General features: G+C 46.2%; 1 protein-coding gene across 1 annotated transcript in view; it reads right to left on the reverse strand.

The window, feature by feature from the left end:
* Positions 1 to 2938: 2938 nt before the first annotated feature.
* The window catches only part of LOC120053344 (integrin alpha-11-like), a 42376-nt gene continuing 18946 nt past the window's right edge, over positions 2939 to 26368 (reverse strand). The window contains exons 11-20 of the mRNA XM_039000469.1: positions 25068 to 25166; positions 8200 to 8276; positions 7033 to 7116; positions 6699 to 6789; positions 6409 to 6522; positions 6208 to 6291; positions 6005 to 6115; positions 5808 to 5903; positions 4945 to 5058; positions 2939 to 4469 (exon numbers count right to left, since the gene is read on the reverse strand). Coding sequence (XP_038856397.1) covers positions 4392 to 4469; positions 4945 to 5058; positions 5808 to 5903; positions 6005 to 6115; positions 6208 to 6291; positions 6409 to 6522; positions 6699 to 6789; positions 7033 to 7116; positions 8200 to 8276; positions 25068 to 25166 — 948 coding nt within the window. The 3' untranslated portion in view covers positions 2939 to 4391. The remainder of the gene's footprint in view (positions 4470 to 4944; positions 5059 to 5807; positions 5904 to 6004; positions 6116 to 6207; positions 6292 to 6408; positions 6523 to 6698; positions 6790 to 7032; positions 7117 to 8199; positions 8277 to 25067; positions 25167 to 26368) is intronic.

Here is a 26368-nt window from a genome sequence, read left to right on the forward strand (position 1 = left end):
TCATTTTTATCTGCTCCGCAGTGATACGCATTATTGTAGAAATCAAACACAGATTCAACCACAAAGACCAGGGAGGTTTTCCAATGCCTTGCAAAGAAAGGCACTTAAAAATGTAAAAACCGCTGACTTTCAATATCCCTTTGAGCATGGTGAAGTTATTAATTACTATTTGGATGGTGAATCAATACACCCAGTCGTTACAAAGATACAGGACTCGTGTGCTGCAGAGGAAGAAAACTGCTCACGGATTTCCCTGGGAGGCCAATGGTGACTTTAAAACAGTTGCAGATTGTAATGGCTGTGATAGGAGAAAACTGAGGATGGATCAACAACATTGTAGTTACTCCACGATACTAACCTAAATGACAGAGTGAAAATAAGGAAGCCTTCACAGAATACAAATATTCCAAAACATGCATGCTGTTTGCAGGAAGGCACTAAAGTAAATCTGCCAAAACTTTATGTCCTGAATACAAAGTGTTATGTTATTGGTCTGTACCTGCTTTAAGTTAGTTTTAACAGTGGCCAAGTAGGCTACTGTGGCTATTTGATCATAATGTACCATCAAAAACAATGGAGAACATGCATCCCATAACATTTTAACATGGAAAAAGTTATATCGTTCAGCCTACTGTAGCAACCAATGTGTGGTGTTCAATGTAGTCCTACATTCCATAAAACATGCAGGGCTTGACATGAACCTGTTTATCCACTTGTCCTTCAGACCGGGAAGTGACTGAAAATATTGTGGCCTACCATCCACCACTTTACAAAATAAAGTTAATTATTATTCCCACAATATTATCAATACATTATGCTACCCTCTGCCTATTGGTTGGCTACTCATCATATTCAAGCCTGTCTCAAAATACAACACTGCCCCTTTAAGAGCAAAAAAAGCCCTTTTCCTGACTGGCTTTTCAAAGATGTCTAGAAGATGTCCCCCATTGCTGACTACAAAGGATCTATAACTGGGCTAATAACTCACTAACTAGCAAAGGATATGAACAAAATGTGCACATGTTGATACATGCAGTTCTCCCTTTGATCTCAAAACAAGCACATTTACTCACGACCGATCTTGCTGTAAATACAGTCCAAAGTAAATGGCACAGATCCATGTATGGAAATGGTCTATTTGCATATAGGCCTACTGCAGCTCTTTTGGGGTATGCTGCACTGGTCTGTCTAGTGCACTGGCTGAGTCATGCACAATAGAATCCTAGTCCGAAGCGCTCTGCCTACAGCAACATTTCTTGCGTAGTTCTTCTTGTTTAGGTATGTTGCGTTGAAAGTGGCTAATGTTGCTGTTGATTCGATCACAATTGCCAAAGTAAAGGGAAACGTTGATCGTGTTAACTAATGGAAAACTCTGGAAAGTGAATGAAGTTCTCGTGCTTCTTTCCGTGGGCTGATATTTCTTCTGCGAGGCAGTCTCAGGCTACTGCGCAGGCATGCAGTTTACAGGGAATATTGCTGAGTACCACTCTAAACATTTTCAAGCATGGTGGTTGCTGCAACATGTTATGGTATGCTTGTCATTGGCAAGGACTAGGGATTTTTTTTTTTAATAAAAAAAAGTAACGGAATGGAGCTAAGCACAGGCAAAATCCTAGAGGAAAACCTGGTTCAGTCTGCTTTCCAACAGACACTTGGAGACAAATTCAACTTTCAGCAGGACAATAACCTAAAATACAATGCCAAATATACACTGGAGTTGCTTACCAAGATGACATTGAATGTTCCTGAGTGGCTTATTTACATTTTTGGCATGAATATCTATGGCAAGACTTGAAAATGGCTGTCTAGCAATGATCAACAACCAACTTGACAGAGTTTGAAGAATAATGGGCAAATATTGAACAATCCTGGTGTGAAAAGCTTTTAGAGTCTTACCCAGAAAGACTGACAGTTGTAATCACTGCCAAAGGTGATTCTATTGACTCAGGGGTTGAATCTAATCAAGATAGTGTTTTATTTTCCATTTAATAACACGTTTGTATTTTTCTTCCACTTTGAAATTACAGTATTTTGTTTAAATCGTTGACCAAAAAATACAATTAAGCCCATTCGAGACAGTATGCATATTCGTGAGGCTAGCGTCTCCATTGAATACAGGTGGTGGATGTCAACACCCCTCATCGAATATTTTAAAAAGTATTCAAATAACAATATGTATCCACCAATCCAAAGAGGGGAATAGGCGTGAGCTTGACAGCCCGCCGTTCCGCTCTGTGGACAATGAATCCCATTGTTAGGGCGAAGACACAAGTATCTTGTCAGTATATCCAGTATCTCTACACACACACACACACACACAAGCGGAACACACGCGGAGGAAAGTTGGGGAAGGGATTTTTCACGCGGGCGTAGGATCTCGACGGTAGTTTGAGTTTATTGATTCTAGCAGATGACTGAAGTTATGGAGAATTTATATCATTAAAACATTTCTCACTTAAAATACATAATACGTGGAGCTTTACCAGAGACTGAAGAGGAAGTGAGACGCCCCACTCGCTGTTTTGTTTTCTGGCTCAAGGAAAATCAACTAACTAGATCAGACCCAGCTGCTATTGCATTGGTGTCTATGGAAGGCTACACCCATTACAAGTAGACTGGAACTGACCAGTATTTTCAATGGTAAATGGCCTGAGTGAACTATCTTCATTTTTCCACCATATTTGACTTCACTTCCAGAGAACTTAGGTTGGCGTGATGTTGTCCCAGTGCTCTGTGAGGACTTCTTAACACTTTTGCTTAGTTTGAAGGCTCTCTGTCTTAGAAGCCAGCTTCAATGTATCGGCCATTCAGTTTGCTATTTTTGTCAGTTACTTCTATACAATTGTGTGTGTGTTTCATGGTGACGGGCATCGAAGGAGTGTATCATACAAAACGCGGATTAAGTTGAGCCAACACAATAGATACAACACATTTTACATATTTTATTCTGGATGTATTGTTTTATACCTCAGCCACATGGGTTGGACACTGACATTCATGAATAAACAAAAGGGATTTCATTGACAAAAAAACGTTTGAAAATGATTAATTTGGACATAGACGCACTAAACACCAATGGTCCGATCCTCATTAGATCATGTAACATTACATGATAGACCGCCATTTTGTTGAAATCCTGAATAAGTCGGTCTTCAACAGCACGCTCAGAACAGGTGCATGTTGTGGATGGAGAATAGTTCTATGCATATCCTTTTTTCAAAGGCTATTTGTTGTGGTGCAAAGCATGTCAGAAAACCGATTTGTATTTGTCTCGTAGGATAAACTCGTTTGCCATGTCTCTGGAGTAATAGGATAATGCCACAATCCTTCTGGGGAATACTGGAAAATCACAATATTAGACTTGGTTATGTATAAAAAGATACTTGACTATTTACAAAATTCAAGTTTGTATTTCTACAAAGTAAAAGTGCATCAAAATTATGAATTTATTCCGTGTATTTTCCTCCAATGGAGATACTGTAGGACTAGTATGAGAGGAGGGGACAGAAGGTATTGTCTTGGGACTTCCAAAAATCAGTTCTCTGCCCAAGTTCTTTGGAAACAAAAGCTCCAGAGAGTTTCTTGAATGTTGACAGTTGTTGTCCTGGAGCCTTGGAGATGTTCAGTTCACAACACCATTCTCTAAAAGTCACTTGGGTAGAGTTACATCTACTGGCACATGCCGCCAACTTCTTGGTCTTTGTGTTTCTCTCCAGAAGTATGTACTGTACATGTCAGCGCAGTAGGCCATAGTAGGCCAATATAGCCGCCTGCAGTTGGCACAGCACCTTGAGGTTTTTTCTTGTACAGTGTACAGTTATCTCAAAACAAAGCCTACCAAGGTGAATCAAATTTAAGCTGCTTGCCTCAGAATCATTGTCTGATTATAACTACAGCCCTTTCTAAGTTAGTCATTATTACACCAATAGGAATGGACTCATCAACCAAAATATCTCTCCATCGCTCTTCAATGTGGTCAGGAGGAAGGGTGCCATAGCCTAGATACAGGGTAGAGGTTAGAGGTGGGTAACCAGGGGCAGTGTGGGTGGAGGTTAGAGGTGGGTAACCATGGGGAAGGGTGTCTAGCTAAAGGGTAGAGGTCAGAGGTGGGTATGGGTAACCAGGCACCCAGGAGGGTCCAGTAGTCTCAGCAGTACAGTGGAGGGCAGGGCATTATAGTGGAGGGCGGGGCATTATGGTTGGTAGTGCTAACGTCTCATGGGTCATACAGGTACAGTTGGTCATCCAGTGCACTGAGCAGGTCTTGATCTGACGGTCTCATCTTGCAGAGCCTTCTGGACTGTACCACTGTAGTGTCGGGGGGGATGGGGCAGTCCCTGAGTTTTGGGTCCCCTGTGTGTGTGTGATGGCTGGTCCCTCGCCTGCGTTAGTTACCGCTCCTCTGCCACCTTTCCATTGGTCTCCTGCTCATCCTCTTCTCTCCTCTTCTGCCTCTGGAAGAAGCCAAGCTTGGAGGAGGAGGGAGAAGTGAGATTGAGAGGCATAGATACTTCTAGATCGTTTTCATAGAAACAATCTCAGCTGGCTTTATCAGTGTGGGGCATGCTGTTTCTTAGTGGGAAAATACATACAATAATGTACAATCATTCTTTGCCAGAAGAGGGCAGTGTCGTCCACTATTACACTGCAGTTATAACACTGTCTAGATGTCAATCAGTTAAAATACTCCTACTGAATTTAGAGAAAGAACCTGAGTCGTCCTGAAATGGCACACTATGCTCACTGTCACTTTTGCAATCCAGGACCGTAAAATTACAGGTGCAATCTGGCAATTACCTATTTAGTTTAAATAAACACAAATCCTGTTGCTGTAAACTCATTATCTAGATATGATCATGTCCATGATAAATGTATGTTGTGATCATCATGCCGTTGTAATGTTTGTACATGATGAGAGCTCCAGGGCAGTAGGGCAGGGTTTACCTTCCATAGAGCTAGGCTGAGCAGGGACAGCAGCAACAACCCTCCCAGCGTGCTCCCAATGATAATCCAGATTGAGATTCTGTAATCCCCTTCTTTCCTAATCTCCAGGATTATCTGTGGAAACGAGCACACAAAACAAGACAAAATGGCACCCCGATCAAATAACAAAAGCTGATCCTAGTTCAGTTTACACGTCATAGATTGCAATAGTCTACTATTGGGAATCTTGCTACATGTCGCTTTTTTGTACCATTGGAAGACTTCAAAAGGGCAGATTCTAGGGTTTGTAAAAGCAACTGGTACCTTTAAAGCTCTTGTACACACACATTTATATGCAGATCTATCTTGCGTGATGCTTTGTGGGTCAGTGTTGACACGGTGTCATCTTGTGTGGATCACCAGTTTTACTGGAGTTCCATCTGACCAACGATGCATTGAAAATAACATGTTTCCATGTTTCCTCCCTGTGGAGTCTCGTCAAAAGCAGAGATGAAGGGAACTGGTTGACTGCATAACAACTTTGTGTGACTGGTTGTTGCTTAACTCTAAATATTGGCCTGTAGGTGGCAGCAAAGAGCAGTGTGTTGGAGAACAGGGCTATACTACACGTGTTGCTGCTGGTCCTTTCGGTCCTTAAGCACCATGCCGTCAATCATGTGTGTTAGAATAACAGCCTTGGCTGTGAGGATTCTGCAGAGCTATTAGGAGCTCATTCGTAGAACATTAACTGCAATTATAGTGAAAAGTAGTCTAGTCTCATGGCCAGGCTGCTATTGAAAATACACGTTTTCAATCGAATGAATGACTCTATAGAAAAGGTTATGCACTGAAGTGTGTCTTGATTTGGAGTGTTTTGTACTCACATGTCTGACAGGCCTTTCTTCATGAAGAAACATGGGGCTTGAAGGTGGAAGTTCTACTGATGCACTCGTCACCAGTTCCAGGACTTTGAACCTCAGCTGGTGTTGTAAGAGAGGGTGAATGAACACAACAGGAAGTTAACGTCTCACAGACATGCCCAAGGAGTGTAGGATTTAGCAGTGGAATGCGATATACTCACAGCATGCAAGGCGTCCAACCGTAATGCCCCCCTGATTCTGACGCTGACTTCCTTGTAGGGGTTCAGGTTGACAGTGCATTGGACCGGCAGAGGCAGAGTATTGGACTGGTTCTGATTAATAGAGGCCAAACACAAGCTTGTTAGTTAAGAATGTTCCATTATTTAGGTAAGCTAGTTGCAATCATATGGTGTGGGTGGTTTACCAGGCGTGAGACTCGAGAGAGGTCTTCTGGGGACGCCCTGCTCTGTGCCACATGTTGAGGGGGTATGCAGCGGGTACCATCTGTCTAAGGAGACAGAATTACATCTCCGTTAGAACCAAGACAGTGTAAGTACACACTTGGTGGTCTCTCAAAGGAAACAGACCATTCTAAGTCCTTTGCCAGATTTTCAAGTCCTCTCACCTTGTCAATATGGAAGTCCGATATCTGCAACAGCTGGTTCCCGTTTTTGGTCATCTCTGGAATTTCTATATTCAACTGCAGGTCCCTCACGGGAAAGAAGCCCAGATTCTGAATCTGTGAGAAATATAGGGGACTAATTCAGTCTTAACTCAAGCAATAAAAAATAGTTGGGGTATTTTGTAAATGTAATTGCAATATACAGTATTTCTACACTGTAAAGACAATTGATTGTTGCGTGGTTGCTGTATGATTGTGCCGCAACCCCGTGTGTCGTGACCTTTGATCCTCACCTGGAAGGTGAAGTTGAATGGAGGACCAATATTTCCCGGTATCTCCAGGGAGAGGTCTGCTTTGATCTCACAGCCAGAGGGGTTGGAGTCCCTTTACGGAGAAAGGGAGGTAATACACTCAATCATGTACAGTATATCTGTATACTGTATATAGAACGTTTGCCATTGCGTCTGTGCAACACTAAATCAACATTGAATCCGTCAGTTCCAGCGACAGGGAATTGCATTGCTATGATAGTTAACTGTTTTATTTTACAAGAGTTTTATGAGTTTATTTAAGGAGAGTGACAGAAGGAGAAGGAACGTTAGAGAGGACATTGTGACAAAGACAAACCTTGTAAATAGGAGGTCAGCCTCGTATTTCAGCGGGTGAAAGATGTCGTTGAAATTGTCTTCTAAGGTAACCTCCTCTCCGTCACTGCAGAGAGAGAAAAGAAAAATGCATTTCAACTATTCTGACATGCCACACTCACATCTCAATGGGACTGCATGCCAAGTGACCCTTGGATGACGAGAACATATTTCAGAGATGTTATAGCTCAGTTTCTGTCAATATCCTGCTTCTCACTGGGTGGATCTGTGGTCTGTGGTTAGTGTGATCAATCAGTTCATTGTTGAGAAATGCTGATTGAGATGCAGTATCTGCAGGTTTTCACCCTCACCCTGATTAGTGACTGTTTGACACCACCCTCATCTGTTGATTAGTGACTGTTTGACACCACCCTCATCTGTTGATTAGTGACTGTTTGACACTAGGAAAGTCAGGAGAGCAGAAACTCCTGAGCTAAGAGTAAGTATGCTCTCTCTAATTCTCTCTTTCTCTCTCTCGGAGGACCTGAGCCCTAGGACCATGCCTCAGGACTACCTGGCCTGATGACTCCTTGCTGTCCCCAGTCCACCTGGCCGTGCTGCTGCTCCAGTTTCAACTGTTCTGCCTGCGGCTATGGAACCCTGACCTGTTCACCGGACTTGCTACCTGTCCCAGACCTGCTGTTTTCAACTCTCTAGAGACCGCAGGAGCGGTAGAGATACTCTTAATGATCGGCTATGAAAAGCCAACTGACATTTACTCCTGAGGTGCTGACTTGCTGCGCCCTCGACAACTACTGTGACTATTATTATTTGACCATGCTGGTCATTTATGAACATTTGAACATCTTGGCCATGTTCTGTTATAATCTCCACCCGGCACAGCCAGAAGAGGACTGGCCACCCCTCATAGCCTGGTTCCTCCCTAGGTTCCTTCCTAGGTTTTGGCCTTTCTAGGGAGTTTTTCCTAGCCACCGCGCTTCTACACCTGCATTGCTTGCTGTTTGGGGTTTTAGGCTGGGTTTCTGTACAGCACTTTGAGATATCAACTGATGTAAGAAGGGCTATATAAATACATTTGATTTGATTTGATTAAGAACATTATCTCATTGTCTCACCTGATCATAACTGTAAAAATAATATTTATCAGACAAAGCGGTTTAATATTTGAAGTGGTTTAGTGCGTCCTCACCTGCTGGCTTCTAGAATGACTCGTACGTGGTCCAGGAACACTGATCGGCTGAACTCAAACTCCAGGCGGAAAGATACCTACATGGGGGACGACAAGAGAGTTTTATAGTACCATGATGCCAATGTTTCCAGATATTAATTTACTGTAGTCATTTCTCTCACAGGAAATATCATGCCTTTGCATCATTGTAAATAACTTTGCGGGTCAAAGCTTTTAAAACTCAATTCTGTCAACATTGCTGATTTGGTCGTTACAGTGCTCGTACTAGTCGCATTACCCATGAGTTTTGCCACAACAGAACAGTCAGAACATGCATACAGGTGTGGACACAGAGTAGAGCTGAGCTGAGAGCAGTAGCACTGGGTGAGGGTTCTCCTGGCTATAAACCATTTCCAAACTCTACGCTCCCTCAGTCCCCAGCCTCCGACAATAATACATCCCACATTAGGGATTAAAGAGAGAAGCCTGCAATAACCTGGACTAAGTCCTTGGCCCAGGACCCAAGGAGCCTGCAGCCCTGTTGGTACCAAACAAAGAACCAGGGCATTTCCCCTCTGAAGACCAAGCACTGAACACATGTACAATTACTGTACTGCCAACATGGATGGGTTCAATGGAGACACACTGTAGCTACCGTGATTTTACATATGCCTGATTCTAAATCAACCCTTAAAACCTAGGAACCTTGTACCTTCATGTAGATGTAAACAGATTGGATATGTACAGTAGGTGAGAGTGGAGTGTTTTACATTCAGCATCACTATGTCAAGGGAAATAACAATATCTACATATATTTCAGGATGTTATGTATAATAATCAGGGTCTGTAGTCATTTTGCTATGGGTCGGTAGTCATTTAGGCACGTTACCTTAGTGTTCTTGGGCACAGGGACTATGGTGGTCTGCTTGAAACATGTAGGTATTACAGACTCGGTCAGGGAGAGGTTAAAAATATCAGTGAAGACACTTGCCAGTTGGTCAGCGAATGCTTTGAGTACACGTCCTGGTAATCCGTCTGGCCCTGCGGCCTTGTGAATGTTGACCTGTTTAAAGATCTTACTCACATCGGCTGCGGAGAGAGTGATCACACAGTCGTCCAGAACAGCTGATGCTCTCATGCATGTTTCAGGGTTACTTGCCTCGAAGCGAGCATATAAGTTATTTAGCTCGTCTGGTAGGCTCGTGTCACTGGGCAGCTCTTGGCTGTGCTTCCCTTTTTAGCCTGTAATAGTTTGCAAGCCCTGCCACATCCGACGAGCGTCAGAGCCGGTATAGTACGATTCAATCTTAGTCCTTTATTGCCGCTTTGTCTGTTTGATGGTTCGTCGGAGGGCATAGCGGGATTTCTTATAAACTTCCGGGTTAGAGTCCCGCTCCTTGAAAGCGGCAGCTCTACCCTTTAGCTCAGTGCGAATGTTGCTAATCCATGGCTTCTGGTTGGGGTATGCACGTACAGTCGTGGGGACGACATCCTCGATGCACTTATTGATAAAGCCAGTGACTGATGTGGTGTACTCCTCAATGCAGAATCCAGGAATATATTCCAGTCTGTGGTAGCAAACAGTCCTGTAGTTTAGCATCTGCTTCATCTGACCACTTTTATAGACCGAGTCACTGGTACTTCCTGCTTTAATTTTTGCTTGTAAGCAGGAATCAGGAGGATAGAATTATGGTCAGATTTGCCAAATGGAGGGCGAGGGAGAGCTTTGTACGTGTCTCTGTGTGTGGAGTATAGGTGGTCTAGAATTGTTTTCCCTCTGGTTGCACATTTAACATGCTGATATAAATTAGGTAAAACTGTTTTAAGTTTCACCTGCATTAAAGTCCCCGGCCAATAGGAGAGCCGCCTCTGGATGAGCGTTTTCCTGTTTGCTTATGGCAGCTCGCTGAGTGCGGTTTACGTGCCAGCATCTGTCTGTGGTGGTATGTAGACAGCTACGATAAATACAGATAAACTCTCTAGGTAGAGAGAGATACTTTACCTCAGGCGAGCAAACCTTGAGACTTCCTTAGATATCGTGCACCAGCTGTTTATATATATGCATAGGTCCCCGCCTCATGTCTTACCAGAGGCTGCTGTTCTATCCTGCCGATTAGAATGTAGAACTGTTTATATATATGCATAGGCCCCAGCCTCGTGTCTTACCAGAGGCTGCTGTTCTATCCTGCCGATTAGAATGTAGAACTGTTTATATATATGCATAGGCCCCAGCCTCGTGTCTTACCAGAGGCTGCTGTTCTATCCTGCCGATTAGAATGTAGAACTGTTTATATATTGTGACGACCCTCCCACTCTGTCTGCCGTATTCTCTCTTTGTTCTTGTTTCCTTATTAGGATGCCGGTGGGCGGAGTTGGAAGGGTCGTCAGCTACATGGGAAACACCTGGGCCCACTGTCATAGGATAAATGCACCACTTCCCCATTCATGGAGGGGAACTCTCTCCATGCAGACACCTTGATAGATTCGGTTATGTTTCATGGTGCTTTTTGGTTGTTTGTTTTAGCATCTTTCAACACCCTGCATTATCACATTCATGCATGCAAAACATTCACTTACACTACTGATTACTGATTACACACACCATTGTATATTATACCTAGTTTCGTTATTTAATAAAATATATCTTGTTACTCCTTATCTCCACGTGGTCTCCCTTTTGTTACGGGCTCTGAGCCGGTTCGTGACAAGTGGGGGCTCATCCGGGATTAATTGAACGTATTTGTTTGGGAGAACGTGGAGGTACGTGTTTGGTTTAAATATTTTGTTTGAGTTGATAGGCCCAGTATTGGTTGCCTTAGTTGTTTGGTTTGTGTGCTGCTTTGGAGAGAGTACATTGGTTAGTTTCCAGGCCCTGCCCAGCCTGGAAACTCTTGTTCTACTTTCTGTTGGGACATCGGTCTGAGGTGAGTAATCGGCTGTGTACCTCAGTGGGAGATTTGGATAGGGTAGTACTATTTACTACCCGGAGCTATAGCCTTTTACCCCTGATAGGTTTAGCGACGTGTTTCATTTTTGGAATATGTTGGGCATGGTTAATGTTTGTTATTTTTGTGTGGTGTCTGTGGACTGAGCAGTTGTCTCGGGGGCACATCCGTGGCTTGGTGGAATCTGCCAGCGTGCTGGGGGGTTTATTTCCTTGCCAGCGGGCTACAGTGCGTAAATACCCACCGCAAATCCGCATGAAGACTAGGGTTGAGTTAATGTAGGTTTGGGGAAGCTCCGTATCTCATCTCTCTTCTGTGGTGCTCAGGGTGATTGTCATTTCTTGAGTTGTGGTCTGGTGTGCTCAGCAGAGGGGAAGAGAATTTTTTTTGTAACTATGGCGTCTTTTGTAGATGAGTTCATTCGCTTTCCATCAGAGGAATTGTTAGAATTAGGTACTAAAGAACAGCTGTTGAAAATCGCCGAATACTACAAGGTTGAAATTAGTGATAAACGTCTAAAGAATTCTATTAGGTTGATATTGAAGGCCAATTTGATGGAGAGTGGTATTCTTGAAGTTACCACTGGGCCAGCCTCTGCTGAGGAGTCATCTCCCCGTAACGTTACAATGGCCATTCCATCGGTTAGTCCTAGTAGTCTTCTTTTTGAACAGCAGAAAGAACTGCTTCTGTTACAGCAGCAGCATGATCGTGTAAAGTATGAAAAGGAATTAGAATTTAAACAAGATATTGAGTATGCTAAAATCAAGTTGCAACAAGAACGGATAGAGTTGGTTAGGGAAGGAAAGATTTCCGGGGAGAGTTTGTTCTGTGAAGGTGACCCAGATTTACCCAGGGGTCGTTCCTCTTTTGGTCGTGCCCCGGACACATTTGATATTGTTGGGAATTTACGGTTATTACCTCAGTTTAATGAAAAGGACCCTGAGACATTCTTTTCGTTGTTTGAGCGTGTTGCTGACGCTAGGAGTTGGCCTGATTCTGACCGCACCTTAATGTTGCAGTGTGTGCTGACTGGGAAAGCACAGGAAGCATATTCAGCTCTTACTGTACACGACAGTACCAGTTATGATAAGGTTAAAACGGCTGTGTTACAAATTTATGAATTGGTCCCTGAGGCTTACCGCCAACGATTTAGAACTTTAAAAAAGGATGATAAACAGACTCATGTTGAGTTTGCGCGACAATTATCTTTACAGTTTAATCGCTGGTGTTCCGCCTCTGAAGTTGTGACTTTCCAAGGGATGTGCGATCTGATTATGTTAGAGCAATTTAAGGACACAATCCCTGATCGTATTGCGACATATATTAACGAACGAAAAGTAAAGAATGTCGCTGAAGCTGCGGTTTTGGCGGATGAGTATGTGTTGACTCACAAAAGTGTCTTTGCAGAGCCCCGTATTCGGAATGAGTGGGGGCGTTCGGATAGATTTGGGCTTCGCTCACCGAGACACTTTGGTTCACGGACAGAGTTCAATTCAACTAGGGTTGAGCCTGACTCCCGTGGAAAAGCTGACTTTGGGCAAGAGTGTCATTACTGTCATGATTCAGGTCATTGGAAAAACGAATGTCCGGTTCTCAGGGAAAAGGACAAATTCAGTACGCGTGATTACGTTAAATCTAAGCCTACGGCGTTAGCTGCGCCTGTTCCACATCAGTTCACTCATGATTTATGGTCTCAGGCCCAGGCGCAGGTGAAAGTCCATATTCACCCAGGCTATTTACCTTTCATTACGGAAGGTTTTGTGTCTGTATTAGGGAGTAAGGAATTGGTGCCTGTGAAGATCTTGAGAGACACAGGTGCCTCCGAATCGTTTGTGTTGGAGTCTGTGTTACCCTTTTCAGCTGAGACTGATTCGGGGAATAGTGTTCTAATTAGGGGAATAGGTTTGAACACTCTTTCAGTTCCATTGCATAAACTGATGTTGGATTGTGGACTGGTGAAGGGTGAAGTTGTTCTGGGGGTGCGTCCTTCGTTGCCTATTGAGGGTATTGACGTTATTCTTGGGAATAACTTGGCTGGTGATCGTGTATGGCCTGTTGAGGTTCCATCTCTAGTTTCCATAAAGCCGTCAGTTGTTGAGATTCCCGATGAGAGTGTACAGAGCTCCCCAGAGATGTTCAGTGCGTGTGCAGTGACGCGTTCTATGAGCCGTGGCGAACTGGTCACTGTGCCGAATAATGAGAATACCGCAAAGAAGTATGCCACTGTTTTCCCTGTTATTCCGTTATCTGTTACCCACTCAGATCTAATCAATGCGCAACAGACTGACCCCACATTAGAAGAGTTGCGTGACCAAATTGTGCCTGTGGAACAGTTGGGAGATGTCGCCCATGGCTATTTTCTCCAAGAGGATGTCCTGATGAGAAAGTGGGTGTCTCATGGTAGTTGTTTTCTGGGGGAGGCGATTAGTCAGGTTGTGGTACCAGTAAAGCTTCGTGAGTTGGTGTTGACAACTTCTCACAATGGGGTTGCTGGACATATGGGTGTGAGGGAAACATACCATCACATATTAAAACATTTCTTTTGGCCTAGGTTAAAGAGGGATGTCTCTGATTTCATCAACTTGTCACACCTGTCAATTAACTGGTAAACCTAATCAAGCTATTAAGCCGGTACCACTGTTTCCTATTCCTGTACTCAGCCAACCTTTTGAGTATTTGATCATTGACTGTGTGGGTCCTTTGCCTCGTGCTAAAAAGGGTAGTAGTGGTGAAATGGCTAAAGAGAAGTTATCATCTTCACAGGAGAGGATGAAGGGCATATTTGATCGCCAAACTGAGCCTCGTCAGTTTACTCCGGGTGACCAGGTTCTTGCTCTGCTGCCAATTGTTGGTTCTCCTTTTCGGGCCAAGTTTCAGGGTCCATATACAGTGGTGCGTCAGTACACTGACCAAAATTACCTAGTTGCCACTCCTGAACGGAGAAAAGCTCACCAGCTGTGCCATGTAAATTTGTTAAAACCATATTATGCACGTTCCTCTGAGACTGTACAGTGGGAGTCTACAGAGGACGGTAAACCTGTTCGTTTGGCTGATACCGTTGTTTCCTTGGGTTCTTATCATGCTAGATCTGTGCATGAGGAGGAAGATGGGCCTGGTCCTGACGATTGTATATTGCAGGGTAGATTGAAATGAGTAGTCTGTTACGTTGGGAAGTGGCTATGAATTGTTGGGAGTTAAAAAATGAAGGACCTTGTTCTTTTTGTTGGAGTTTGTAGCTGATGTGGTCTCGTGCGCCCTGTTCTTGAATGGTTGTATTGTCTGGTTCTGTCTTTCCTGTCTGTTCCCTCCTGGTCGTGTATTCTTCTTTCCTCTTAAAAGTTGCTTCCTATGCATTAAGGTTGCTGAGGTTTGGGGAGTCTTTCCTCTTAAATGTTGCTTCCTATGCACTAAGGTTGCTGAGGTCTGGGGAGTCTTTCCTCTTAAATGTTGCTTCCTATAAACTAAGGTTGCTGAGGTCTGGGGTCTTCTTTCCTCTTAAATATTGCTTCCCGTGCGCAAAGGTTGCTGAGGTCTGGGGAGGAGGTTGGCTGGGGAAAATTGGAAGTGTGAACATGTAACCCCATCAATTTGGGACGCAGAGGCCTGTGTCAATTTGGGACGCAGAGGCCTGTGTCAATTTGGGACGCAGAGGCCTGTGTCAATTTGGGACGCAGAGGCCTGTGTCAATTTGGGACGCAGAGGCCTGTGTCAATTTGGGACGCAGAGGCCTGTGTCAATTTGGGACGCAGAGGCCTGTGTCAATTTGGGACGCAGAGGCCTGTGTCAATTTGGGACGCAGAGGCCTGTGTCAATTTGGGACGCAGAGGCCTGTGTCAATTTGGGACGCAGAGGCCTGTGTCAATTTGGGACGCAGAGGCCTGTGTCAATTTGGGACGCAGAGGCCTGTGTCAATTTGGGACGCAGAGGCCTGTGTCAATTTGGGACGCAGAGGCCTGTGTCAATTTGGGACGCAGAGGCCTGTGTCAATTTGGGACGCAGAGGCCTGTGTCAATTTGGGACGCAGAGGCCTGTGTCAATTTGGGACGCAGAGGCCTGTGTCAATTTGGGACGCAGAGGCCTGTGTCAATTTGGGACGCAGAGGCCTGTGTCAATTTGGGACGCAGAGGCCTGTGTCAATTTGGGACGCAGAGGCCTGTGTCAATTTGGGACGCAGAGGCCTGTGTCAATTTGGGACGCAGAGGCCTGTGTCAATTTGGGACGCAGAGGCCTGTGTCAATTTGGGACGCAGAGGCCTGTGTCAATTTGGGACGCAGAGGCCTGTGTCAATTTGGGACGCAGAGGCCTGTGTCAATTTGGGACGCAGAGGCCTGTGTCAATTTGGGACGCAGAGGCCTGTGTCAATTTGGGACGCAGAGGCCTGTGTCAATTTGGGACGCAGAGGCCTGTGTCAATTTGGGACGCAGAGGCCTGTGTCAATTTGGGACGCAGAGGCCTGTGTCAATTTGGGACGCAGAGGCCTGTGTCAATTTGGGACGCAGAGGCCTGTGTCAATTTGGGACGCAGAGGCCTGTGTCAATTTGGGACGCAGAGGCCTGTGTCAATTTGGGACGCAGAGGCCTGTGTCAGTTTGGGACGCAGAGGCCTGTGTCAGTTTGGGACGCAGAGGCCTGTGTCAGTTTGGGACGCAGAGGCCTGTGTCAGTTTGGGACGCAGAGGCCTGTGTCAGTTTGGGACGCAGAGGCCTGTGTCAGTTTGGGACGCAGAGGCCTGTGTCAGTTTGGGACGCAGAGGCCTGTGTCAGTTTGGGACGCAGAGGCCTGTGTCAGTTTGGGACGCAGAGGCCTGTGTCAGTTTGGGACGCAGAGGCCTGTGTCAGTTTGGGACGCAGAGGCCTGTGTCAGTTTGGGACGCAGAGGCCTGTGTCAGTTTGGGGGGGCAGGTATGTTGTTCCGGGGTCCTTGTTGGTCCCCGGTTTTATGGGGGGGAATGTGACGACCCTCCCACTCTGTCTGCCGTATTCTCTCTTTGTTCTTGTTTCCTTATTAGGATGCCGGTGGGCGGAGTTGGAAGGGTCGTCAGCTACATGGGAAACACCTGGGCCCACTGTCATAGGATAAATGCACCACTTCCCCATTCATGGAGGGGAACTCTCTCCATGCAGACACCTTGATAGATTCGGTTATGTTTCATGGTGCATTTTGGTTGTTTGTTTTAGCATCTTTCAACACCCTGCATTATCACATTCATGCATGCAAAACATTCACTTACACTACTGATTACTGATTACACACACCATTGTATATTATACCTAGTTTCGTTATTTAATAAAATATATCTTGTTACTCCTTATCTCCACGTGGTCTCCCTTTTGTTACGGGCTCTGAGCCGGTTCGTGACAATATATGCATAGGCCCCAGCCTCATGTCTTACCAGAGGCTGCTGTTCTATCCTGCCGATTAGAATGTAGAACTGTTTATATATATATGCATAGGCCCCAGCCTCGTGTCTTACCAGAGGCTGCTGTTCTATCCTGCCGATTAGAATGTAGAACTGTTTATATATATGCATAGGCCCCAGCCTCGTGTCTTACCAGAGGCTGCTGTTCTATCCTGCCGATTAGAATGTAGAACTGTTTATATATATGCATAGGTCCCCGCCTCGTGTCTTACCAGAGGCTGCTGTTCTATCCTGCCGATTAGAATGTAGAACTGTTTATATATATGCATAGGCCCCAGCCTCGTGTCTTACCAGAGGCTGCTGTTCTATCCTGCCGATTAGAATGTAGAACTGTTTCCTGCTCCAGCGAAATCGCAGTTCTGATGTCCAAAAGCTCTTTTCGGTCATAAGAGACGGTAGCAGCAACATTATGTACAAAACAAGATGCGAACAAGGTGAAAAAACTAACAAAATAGCATGGTTGGTTAAGAGCCGATAAGACGGCAGCCATCCCCTCCGGCGCCACCACTACTACATCACCCCCCCTTTTTGTGTTTACACTGCTGCTACTCGCTGTTTATTGTCTATGCGTAGTTACTTTACCCCTACCTGCATGTACAAATTACCTCGACTAACCTGTACCCCCTGAATATAGCTACTTTTTACTTTAAAAAATACTTTAGTTTATTTAGGAAATATTTTCTTAACTCGATTTCTTGAACTGCATTGTTGGTTAAGGGCTTGTAAGTAAGCATTTCACAGTAAGGTCTACACCTGTTGTATTTGGCGCATTCTCATCGACGGGGCTGCAGTGGAGCAGGTTGAGAGCTACAAGTTCCTTGGTGTCCATATCACCAACCAACTAACATGGTCCAAGCACACCATGACCGTCGTGAAGCGGGCACAACAAAACCTATTCCCCCTTGCATCATTGCCTGGTATGGCAACTGCTCGGCCTCCGACCGCACGGCACTACAGAGGGTAGTGCGAACGGCCCAGTACATCACTGGGGCCAAGCTTCCTGCCATCCAGGACCTCTATACCAGGCGGTGTCAGAGGAAGGCCCTAAAAATTGTCAAAGACTCCAGCCACCCTAGTCATAGACTGTTCTCCCTGCTACCACACGGCAAGTGGTACCAGAGCGCCAAGTCTAGGTCCAAGAGGCTTCTAAACAGCTTCTCCCCCCAAGCCATAAGACTCCTGAACATCTAGTCAAATGGCTACCCAGACTATTCACATTGCCCCCTCCCCCCCCCCTCTCCACACCACTGCCACTCTCTGTTGTCATCTATGCATAGTCACTTTAATTAACTCTACCTACATGTACATACTACCTCAACTAACCGGTGCCCCCGCACATTGATTCTGTACTGGCACCCCCCTGTATATATTGTTATTTTTTACTACTGCTCTTTAATTACTTGTTTTATCTCTTATTCTTATCCGTGTTTTTTCAAAACTGCACTGTTGGTTAGGGGCTCGTAAGTAAGCATTTCACTGTAAGGTCTACACCTGTTATATTCGGCGCATGTGACTAATAAAATTTGATTTGTATTTGTGTTGACACTTAACCTGTTCAGAAGGACAAAGCAATCCTTGCAACACTTAGCAGTAAGGACATTCTCGCCCCAAAAACAGGCACAAACAAGCCTAAATTCCAGCTGTATTTAGTATGCAGTGCATAGTCAACCCACTAACTGCTATCCTTGGCCCCATTCGAAGAGGCGGGGAGCATTGTTAACTGTCCTCCATCGCATGATGGACCCCTGATTCATTCCGGCTGGGCAGGAAGGAATGCCTAATGAGGCAGCTATCTTCCTGCCTGTATAGAATCCCTCAACTCTGACAGAACACAGATACTGAATGTACACAAACAAGAACCCCTACATTATAACACACACACTATCCTTGTGGGGACCAAACAATTGATTGCCATTCAAAATCCTATTTTCTCTAACTCCTAAACCTAACCTCTAAGCCTAAAATTGCTTCTGGTCCCCACAAGGATAGTAAAACCAAAAACACACACTGTGCTGTAGGCGTCAGATATGTCAAAGGAACGTTCATCTTGTCTGCCTGACCAAAATGCTGAGGACTGGGTCAGTTTATGCCAGGTCCTATGGGGGGAGGATATTGACTGTAATAATAACCCCAATGGTTGGCCTCAGCGGTATTGGCTTGGAAGACATCACAGTGAAGCGGTGTGGGTAATGACTGGGGCCAATCAGAGCCCTGACAATGGAGCAGTATGTGTAATGACTGGGGCCAATCAGAGCCCTGACACAGTGGAGTGGTGTGGGTAATGACTGGGGCCAATCTGAGCCCTGACACAGTGGAGCGGTGTGGGTAATGACTGGGGCCAATCAGAGCCCTGACACAGTAGAGTGGTGTGGGTAATGACTGGGGCCAATCAGAGCCCTGACAGTGGAACGGTATGGGTAATGACTGGGGCCAATCTGAGCCCTGACACAGTAGAGCGGTGTGGGTAATGACTGGGGCCAATCAGAGCCCTGACACAGTGGAGCGGTGTGGGTAATGACTGGGGCCAATCTGAGCCCTGACACAGTGGAGCGGTGTGGGTAATGACTGGGGCCAATCAGAGCCCTGACACAGTGGAGCGGTGTGGGTAATGACTGACACAGTGGAGAATGTAAAACCAGAAAGTGCCTTAGGTACTCTCCTCTGCTCTGGGCCAACTCAAGACACCATAGCAAAGTGTTTCCCAAACTCAGTCCTGGGGACCCCAAGGGGGACGTGTTTAGTTTCTTTCCCTAGCACTACACAGCTGATGCAAATATTGAACTCATCATTCATCTTTGATTATTTGAATCAGCTGTGTAGTGCTAGGGGAAAAAAACAAATGGGAACACCTTGTGGTCCCCAGGAAAGAGTTTGGGAAACCCTGCAATAGTACTATACTGTACTGTACCTATCCGATGCTACTCTCCTCTGTTCTGGGCCAACTCCAGCCACCGTAGCGCTATACCGTACTGTACCCACTCTCTACAGGAACACTGCTGGTTTCACTGGGCTGGCCTCTACACGGAACACTGCTGGTTTCACTGGGCTAGCCTCTACAGGGAACACTGCTGGTTTCACTGGGCTGGCCTCTGCTCTCTACAGGGAACACTGCTGGTTTCACTGGGCTAGCCTCTACAGGGAACACTGCTGGTTTCACTGGGATAGCCTCTGCTCTCTACAGGGAACACTGCTGATTTCCCTGGGCTAGCCTCTGCTCTCTACAGGGAACACTGCTGGTTTCACTGGGCTGGCCTCTGCTCTCTACAGGGAACACTGCTGGTTTCACTGGGCTGGCCTCTACACGGAACACTGCTGGTTTCACTGGGCTAGCCTCTACAGGGAACACTGCTGGTTTCACTGGGCTGGCATCTACACGGAACACTGCTGGTTTCACTGGGCTGGCCTCTACACGGAACACTGCTGGTTTCACTGGGTTGGCCTCTACACGGAACACTGCTGGTTTCACTGGGCTAGACTCTACAGAGAACACTGCTGGTTTCACTGGGCTGGCCTCTACAGGGAACACTGCTGGTTTCACTGGGCTGGCCTCTGCTCTCTACAGGGAACAGTGCTGGTTTCACTGGGCTAGCCTCTACAGGGAACACTGCTGGTTTCACTGGGCTAGCCTCTACACGGAACACTGCTGGTTTCACTGGGCTAGCCTCTACACGGAACACTGCTGGTTTCACTGGGCTAGCCTCTACACGGAACACTGCTGGTTTCACTGGGCTGGCCTCTACAGGGAACACTGCTGGTTTCACTGGGCTGGCCTCTACATGGAACGCTGCTGGTTTCACTGGGCTGGCCTCTACAGGGAACACTGCTGGTTTCACTGGGCTGGCCTCTACAGGGAACACTGCTGGTTTCACTGGGTTGGCCTCTACATGGAACACTGCTGGTTTCACTGGGCTGGCCTCTACACGGAACACTACTGGTTTCACTGGGTTGGCCTCTACACGGAACACTGCTGGTTTCACTGGGCTAGCCTCTGCACGGAACACTGCTAGTTTCACTTGGCTAGCCTCTACAGGGAACACTGCTGGTTTCACTGGACTGGCCTCTGCTTTCTACAGGGAACACTGCTGGTTTCACTGGGCTAGCCTCTACACGGAACACTACTGGTTTCACTGGGTTGGCCTCTGCACGGAACACTGCTAGTTTCACTTGGCTAGCCTCTACAGGGAACACTGCTGGTTTCACTGGACTGGCCTCTGCTTTCTACAGGGAACACTGCTGGTTTCACTGGGCTAGTCTCTACACGGAACACTGCTGGTTTCACTGGGCTGGCCTCTACAGGGAACACTGCTGGTTTCACTGGGCTGGCCTCTACAGGGAACACTGCTGGTTTCACTGGGCTGGCCTCTACAGGGAACACTGCTGGTTTCACTGGGCTGGCCTCTGCTCTCTACAGGGAACACTGCTGGTTTCACTGGGATAGCATCTGCTCTCTACAGGGAACACTGCTGGTTTCACTGGGCTGGCCTCTGCTCTCTACAGGGAACACTGCTGGTTTCACTGGGCTGGCCTCTACATGGAACACTGCTGGTTTCACTGGGCTGGCCTCTGCTCTCTACAGGGAACACTGCTGGTTTCACTGGGCTGGCCTCTGCTCTCTACAGGGAACACTGCTGGTTTCACTGGGATAGCCTCTGCTCTCTACAGGAAACACTGCTGGTTTCACTGGGCTGGCCTCTGCTCTCTACAGGGAACACGGCTGGTTTCACTGGGCTGGCCTCTGCTCTCTACAGGAAACACTGCTGGTTTCACTGGGCTGGCCTCTGCTCTCTACACAGAACACTGCTGGTTTCACTGGGCTGGCCTCAACACGGAACACTGCTGGTTTCACTGGGCCAGCCTCTACAGGGTACACTGCTGGTTTCACTGGGCTGGAATCTGCACTCTACAGGGAACACTGCTGGTTTCACTGGGCTGGCCTCTACAGGGAACACTGCTGGTTTCACTGGGCTGGCCTCTGCTCTCTACAGGGAATACTGCTGGTTTCACTGGACTAGCTTCTACAGGGAACACTACTGGTTTCACTGGGCTGGCTTTGCAGCTAGGGTGGTGTACTGGGAGTCTTAGCTAAGGACCACACTTTAAAGAGACCCAACCAGAACAGAAAACATCTGGCTTGTGACTCTGTCTGGTTCCCATCTAAACACAATGACTGTGGGTGATTAATTCATTTTGTTTTTTTGAAGGGTCCCCCAACATGGCCCCAGATCAGATCCCTCAGAAGGGTCCCCCAACTTGCCCCCAGATCAGATCCCTCAAAAGGGTCCCCCAACTTGGCCCCAGATCAGATCCCTCAGAACGGTCCCCCAACATGGCCCCAGATCAGATCCCTCAGAACGGTCCCCCAACATGGCCCCAGATCAGATCCCTCAGAAGGGTCCCCCAACTTGGCCCCAGATCAGATCCCTCAGAACGGTCCCCCAACATGGCCCCAGATCAGATCCCTCAGAAGGGTCCCCAACATGGCCCCAGATCAGATCCCTCAGAAGGGTTCTGTTGGAGAGAATATGAAGCAAATAATCCTGCGGTAATTCTGTTGTCAAGGAGATGACCATTATTTGCGCTAATGACTTGGTGGGGTAATGTGGTGGGAGGATTATGGAGCGGATGAAACGTTTGGTTTACTGAGACCACTACTTGCTCACTGTGTGTGTGTGTGTGTGTGTGTGTGTGTGTGTGTGTGTGTGTGTGTGTGTGTGTGTGTGTGTGTGTGTGTGTGTGTGTGTGTGTGTGTGACCTTTATTTATATATGCATTTGATTATCCAGATATTTCATTGGAACAGAATACATCTCCATTTGAAGTGTCTTTCTGTGCTACTAGAAGCATTTCAGGCAATTACTGTTGAGTTACTGTTACTGTTGATGACTCCAGGTTACTTAATGCCTGAATGTGTTCTAATGTTCTCTGGCATGCCATGGGGTTCTATTTCTGGCTACCAGAATATCAAAAGCTATAAAGAGAAGATCAAATAAGCGTTTTTTTTAAACCAAATTCCTATGTTCAGTGCTCAGGGGCATAGACACATGTTTAGTCTGGCTACTTGTTTGTACAGGGCTGTTTGGATGAGATATGTATATATTAGTGAGGCAGTTAGAGGCTATGTGATGTCGGTGTATGTAGTACATCGTATATAGGGCAATAATGCATTTAAGTAAATTTGTGTTTACTGTAACACAGATTCAACCAGTCAAACCAAGTTGCCATGGTTACATTACATGATGCCATTGTGGCATTAAACCAGGTTCTCATGGATACATTACGATGACATCAGAGCTACGTCATCAGAAGGCACTGTGGTTATTGTAGCTAATAGATATGTGGAAGAAGGCTACACATGGTTAAATATGATTGGTTCATTGTATGGGTTAGGAGCCAGTACAATTGACATCATTTGGTGATTATCTCTTAGTTTAATGTGTGATTTAACTTTGAACAACACATAGCCTAAACTTAATGCTTACACCGAAAAACTCTCAGTTTCTAGATGACATTCTTCAAGAGAATAGTGACAATCAGGAAGACTGGTGTTTTGGAGAGGAGCTACGCCTGCTAGACCAGACAAGACTTTAACTGAAAATTCAGCACCTCGTGAAAGGCATGAGGCAGGAGGGAGGGAGAGAGGGTTATACGAGGCCGGATGGAGAGAGAGGAGGGGTACACAAGGCCGGATGGAGAGAGAGGAGGGGTACAGGAGGCCGGATGGAGAGAGAGGAGGGGTACACAAGGCCGGATGGAGAGAGAGGAGGGGTACACAAGGCCGGATGGAGAGAGAGGAGGGGTACAGGAGGCCGGATGGAGAGAGAGGAGGGGTACACAAGGCCGGATGGAGAGAGAGGAGGGGTACAGGAGGCCGGATGGAGAGAGAGGAGCGGTACAGGAGGCCGGATGGAGAGAGAGGAGCGGCACAGGAGGCCGGATGGAGAGAGAGGAGGGGTACAGGAGGCCGGATGGAGAGAGAGGAGGAGTACAGGAGGCCGGATGGAGAGAGAGGAGCGGTACAGGAGGCCGGATGGAGAGAGTGGAGGGGTACAGGAGGCCGAATGGAGAGAGAGGAGGGGTACAGGCAGCCAGATGGAGAGAGAACCCTATGTAAAAAAGGTTCTACATGGAACCCAAAATGGTTCTACCTGGAACTTAAAAGGGTTCTCCTATTGGGGCAGTTAAAGAACCCCTTTAGGCTCCAGATAGCACCTTTCTTTCTAAGAGTGTAGATTCCAACATGGCTCTTTCAAAAAGTACAACCCGATGCAATATAATACAAAATATACAGCCGACAGGAAAGACTAATAAATGTGGTTGTCATTACAGGCCTGGGAAGGGAAGATATAAGTGGGGAAAATGAAGCTAAACAACAGGCAGGAAGTTGAAACAGACAATCAGATAGGGGAATATATAGCAGAACATATCATTAAAGTATCTCTTCATACTGCATCTATCTTCATTTGATCCTGTCTGATGCTCCAAGCAAAGGAAAGCAACCTCTGTAGACTACAATACATCAATGGTCCAATGCAGTGTTGGATAGACATTCATTAAACTCTTTTACCATGTACACTGAACAGTCATTTCCTTCTAGACCTCTCATTCAGTGATGCGTAATACCGTACTCCTATAACATACTTAAACAAGACTACTGCAGCATGTTCATCATCTCGGCCTGATTATAAAAGACCGATGGCTGAAATCTCTACGATCTTCTCAGCAACTGTAATAGACTGATTCAGTTTAGTAATTTAACAACAAACCCTTGGCCCCAGAGGACAATTGGATTCATATATGAACTTAAAATGTCCACAGATTTAAGGGCAGAATGGGACATTAGTGGCCTGCAAAGTAGAAAAACGGAACAGTACAAAGAGTTTGAAGTTTCCACGCAAGAAGTGACAGCCAAAAGTCACAAAGTTACATAATGCAACCATCAATAACATTGTTTCACAGTTATCTACTGTGAGATGTAATTTATGAAAACAATCACTGATCTTATTAAAAGAATGGTAGGTGATATTTTGTTATGGCTGTGTTTGATAAGGAGAACTGTTGCACAGTAATACTGACAATATTAAAGTGGTGGTGATGGTTGCCAGATTGGTGTGCGGAGGGCACACTGCTGACAGCCCTCTTGGTGGGAGTTGGGACAGGAAGGACACTCTACCGTAACTCTTAGATGGTTGGGTTGGGTACGTGGGATAGGTGGGTGACTTGATTGTAAAATGTCCAGGATCAACCCCATATAGATTAACCATGGTGCACCTTGATCAACTCTGTGGTTGCAAACGGTCTGTATTACTTCACTATGGTCTTTAATGGTCCACTGTTTTGGTTTTCTGTTCTGGGAAGCACTGTTGCGTCTATGGTCGCCTATTCTGGTCCATGATATGCTACAGTACTCCACTAAGAGCAGCTGTGGTACCCTGTGGTGAAGAACGGTCTGGTATGGTGCATTGTGGTGAACTGTGTCTCAGTGTGGTCTACCTTGAATGCCCGTGTTACTAAAGAGACTCTCAGTCACCTGAGTCTTGGCTCTCATGAAGGGAGCGCTGACGTTGCAGGTCTTCTCATGCCTCTGTCTGTCTTCACTATGACACTCTATCTTGATATCTGAGTTGTGCTGAGATGGAAACAGAGATACAACACACTCAGTGACTGAGAGAAAAAGGAGAAAGACAAGCTTCTACATAAGACAAGCCTGAATAATGACATTCTATATGGCTAGAACAGGTGCAGTAGTACTCCATACTGTATTTGAGGAAAGTGTGTTCTTCAATAGACAGACTGTACTAGTCTATAGGTGACTGGCCAAGTCATCTTCACACTGACTTCTGTGAGCAGTCAACTCTGCTGTACTGGTGTCTGCTGTACTGGTGTACTGGTGTCTGCTGTACTGGTGTCTGCTGTACTGGTGTACTGGTGTCTGCTGTACTGGTGTACTGTTGTCTGCTGTACTGGTGTACTGGTGTCTGCTGTACTGGAGTCTGCTGTACTGGAGTCTGTTGTACTGGTGTACTGTTGTCTGCTGTTCTGGTGTACTGTTGTCTGCTGTACTGGTGTACTGTTGTCTGCTGTACTGGTGTACTGTTGTCTGCTGTACTGGTGTACTGGTGTCTGCTGTACTGGTGTACTGTTGTCTGCTGTACTGGTGTACTGGTGTCTGCTGTACTGGTGTACTGTTGTCTGCTGTACTGGTGTACTGTTGTCTGCTGTACTGGTGTACTGTTGTCTGCTGTACTGGTGTACTGGTGTCTGCTGTACTGGTGTACTGTTGTCTGCTGTACTGGTGTACTGGTGTCTGCTGTACTGGTGTACTGTTGTCTGCTGTACTGGTGTCTGCTGTACTGGTGTACTGTTGTCTGCTGTATTGGTGTACTGCTGTCTGCTGTATTGGTGTACTGTTGTCTGCTGTACTGGTGTACTGTTGTCTGCTGTACTGGTGTACTGGTGTCTGCTGTACTGGAGTCTGCTGTACTGGTGTACTGGTGTCTGCTGTACTGGTGTACTGTTGTCTGCTGTACTGGTGTACTGGTGTCTGCTGTACTGGTGTACTGGTGTCTGCTGTACTGGAGTCTGCTGTACTGGTGTACTGGTGTCTGCTGTACTGGTGTACTGTTGTCTGCTGTTCTGGTGTACTGTTGTCTGCTGTACTGGTGTACTGTTGTCTGCTGTACTGGTGTACTGTTGTCTGCTGTACTGGTGTACTGGTGTCTGCTGTACTGGTGTACTGTTGTCTGCTGTACTGGTGTCTGCTGTACTGGTGTACTGGTGTCTGCTGTACTGGTGTACTGGTGTCTGCTGTACTGGTGTACTGTTGTCTGC

This window comes from Salvelinus namaycush, chromosome 1 (genome assembly GCF_016432855.1).
Source record: "Salvelinus namaycush isolate Seneca chromosome 1, SaNama_1.0, whole genome shotgun sequence".
NCBI classification, from domain to species: domain Eukaryota; kingdom Metazoa; phylum Chordata; class Actinopteri; order Salmoniformes; family Salmonidae; genus Salvelinus; species Salvelinus namaycush.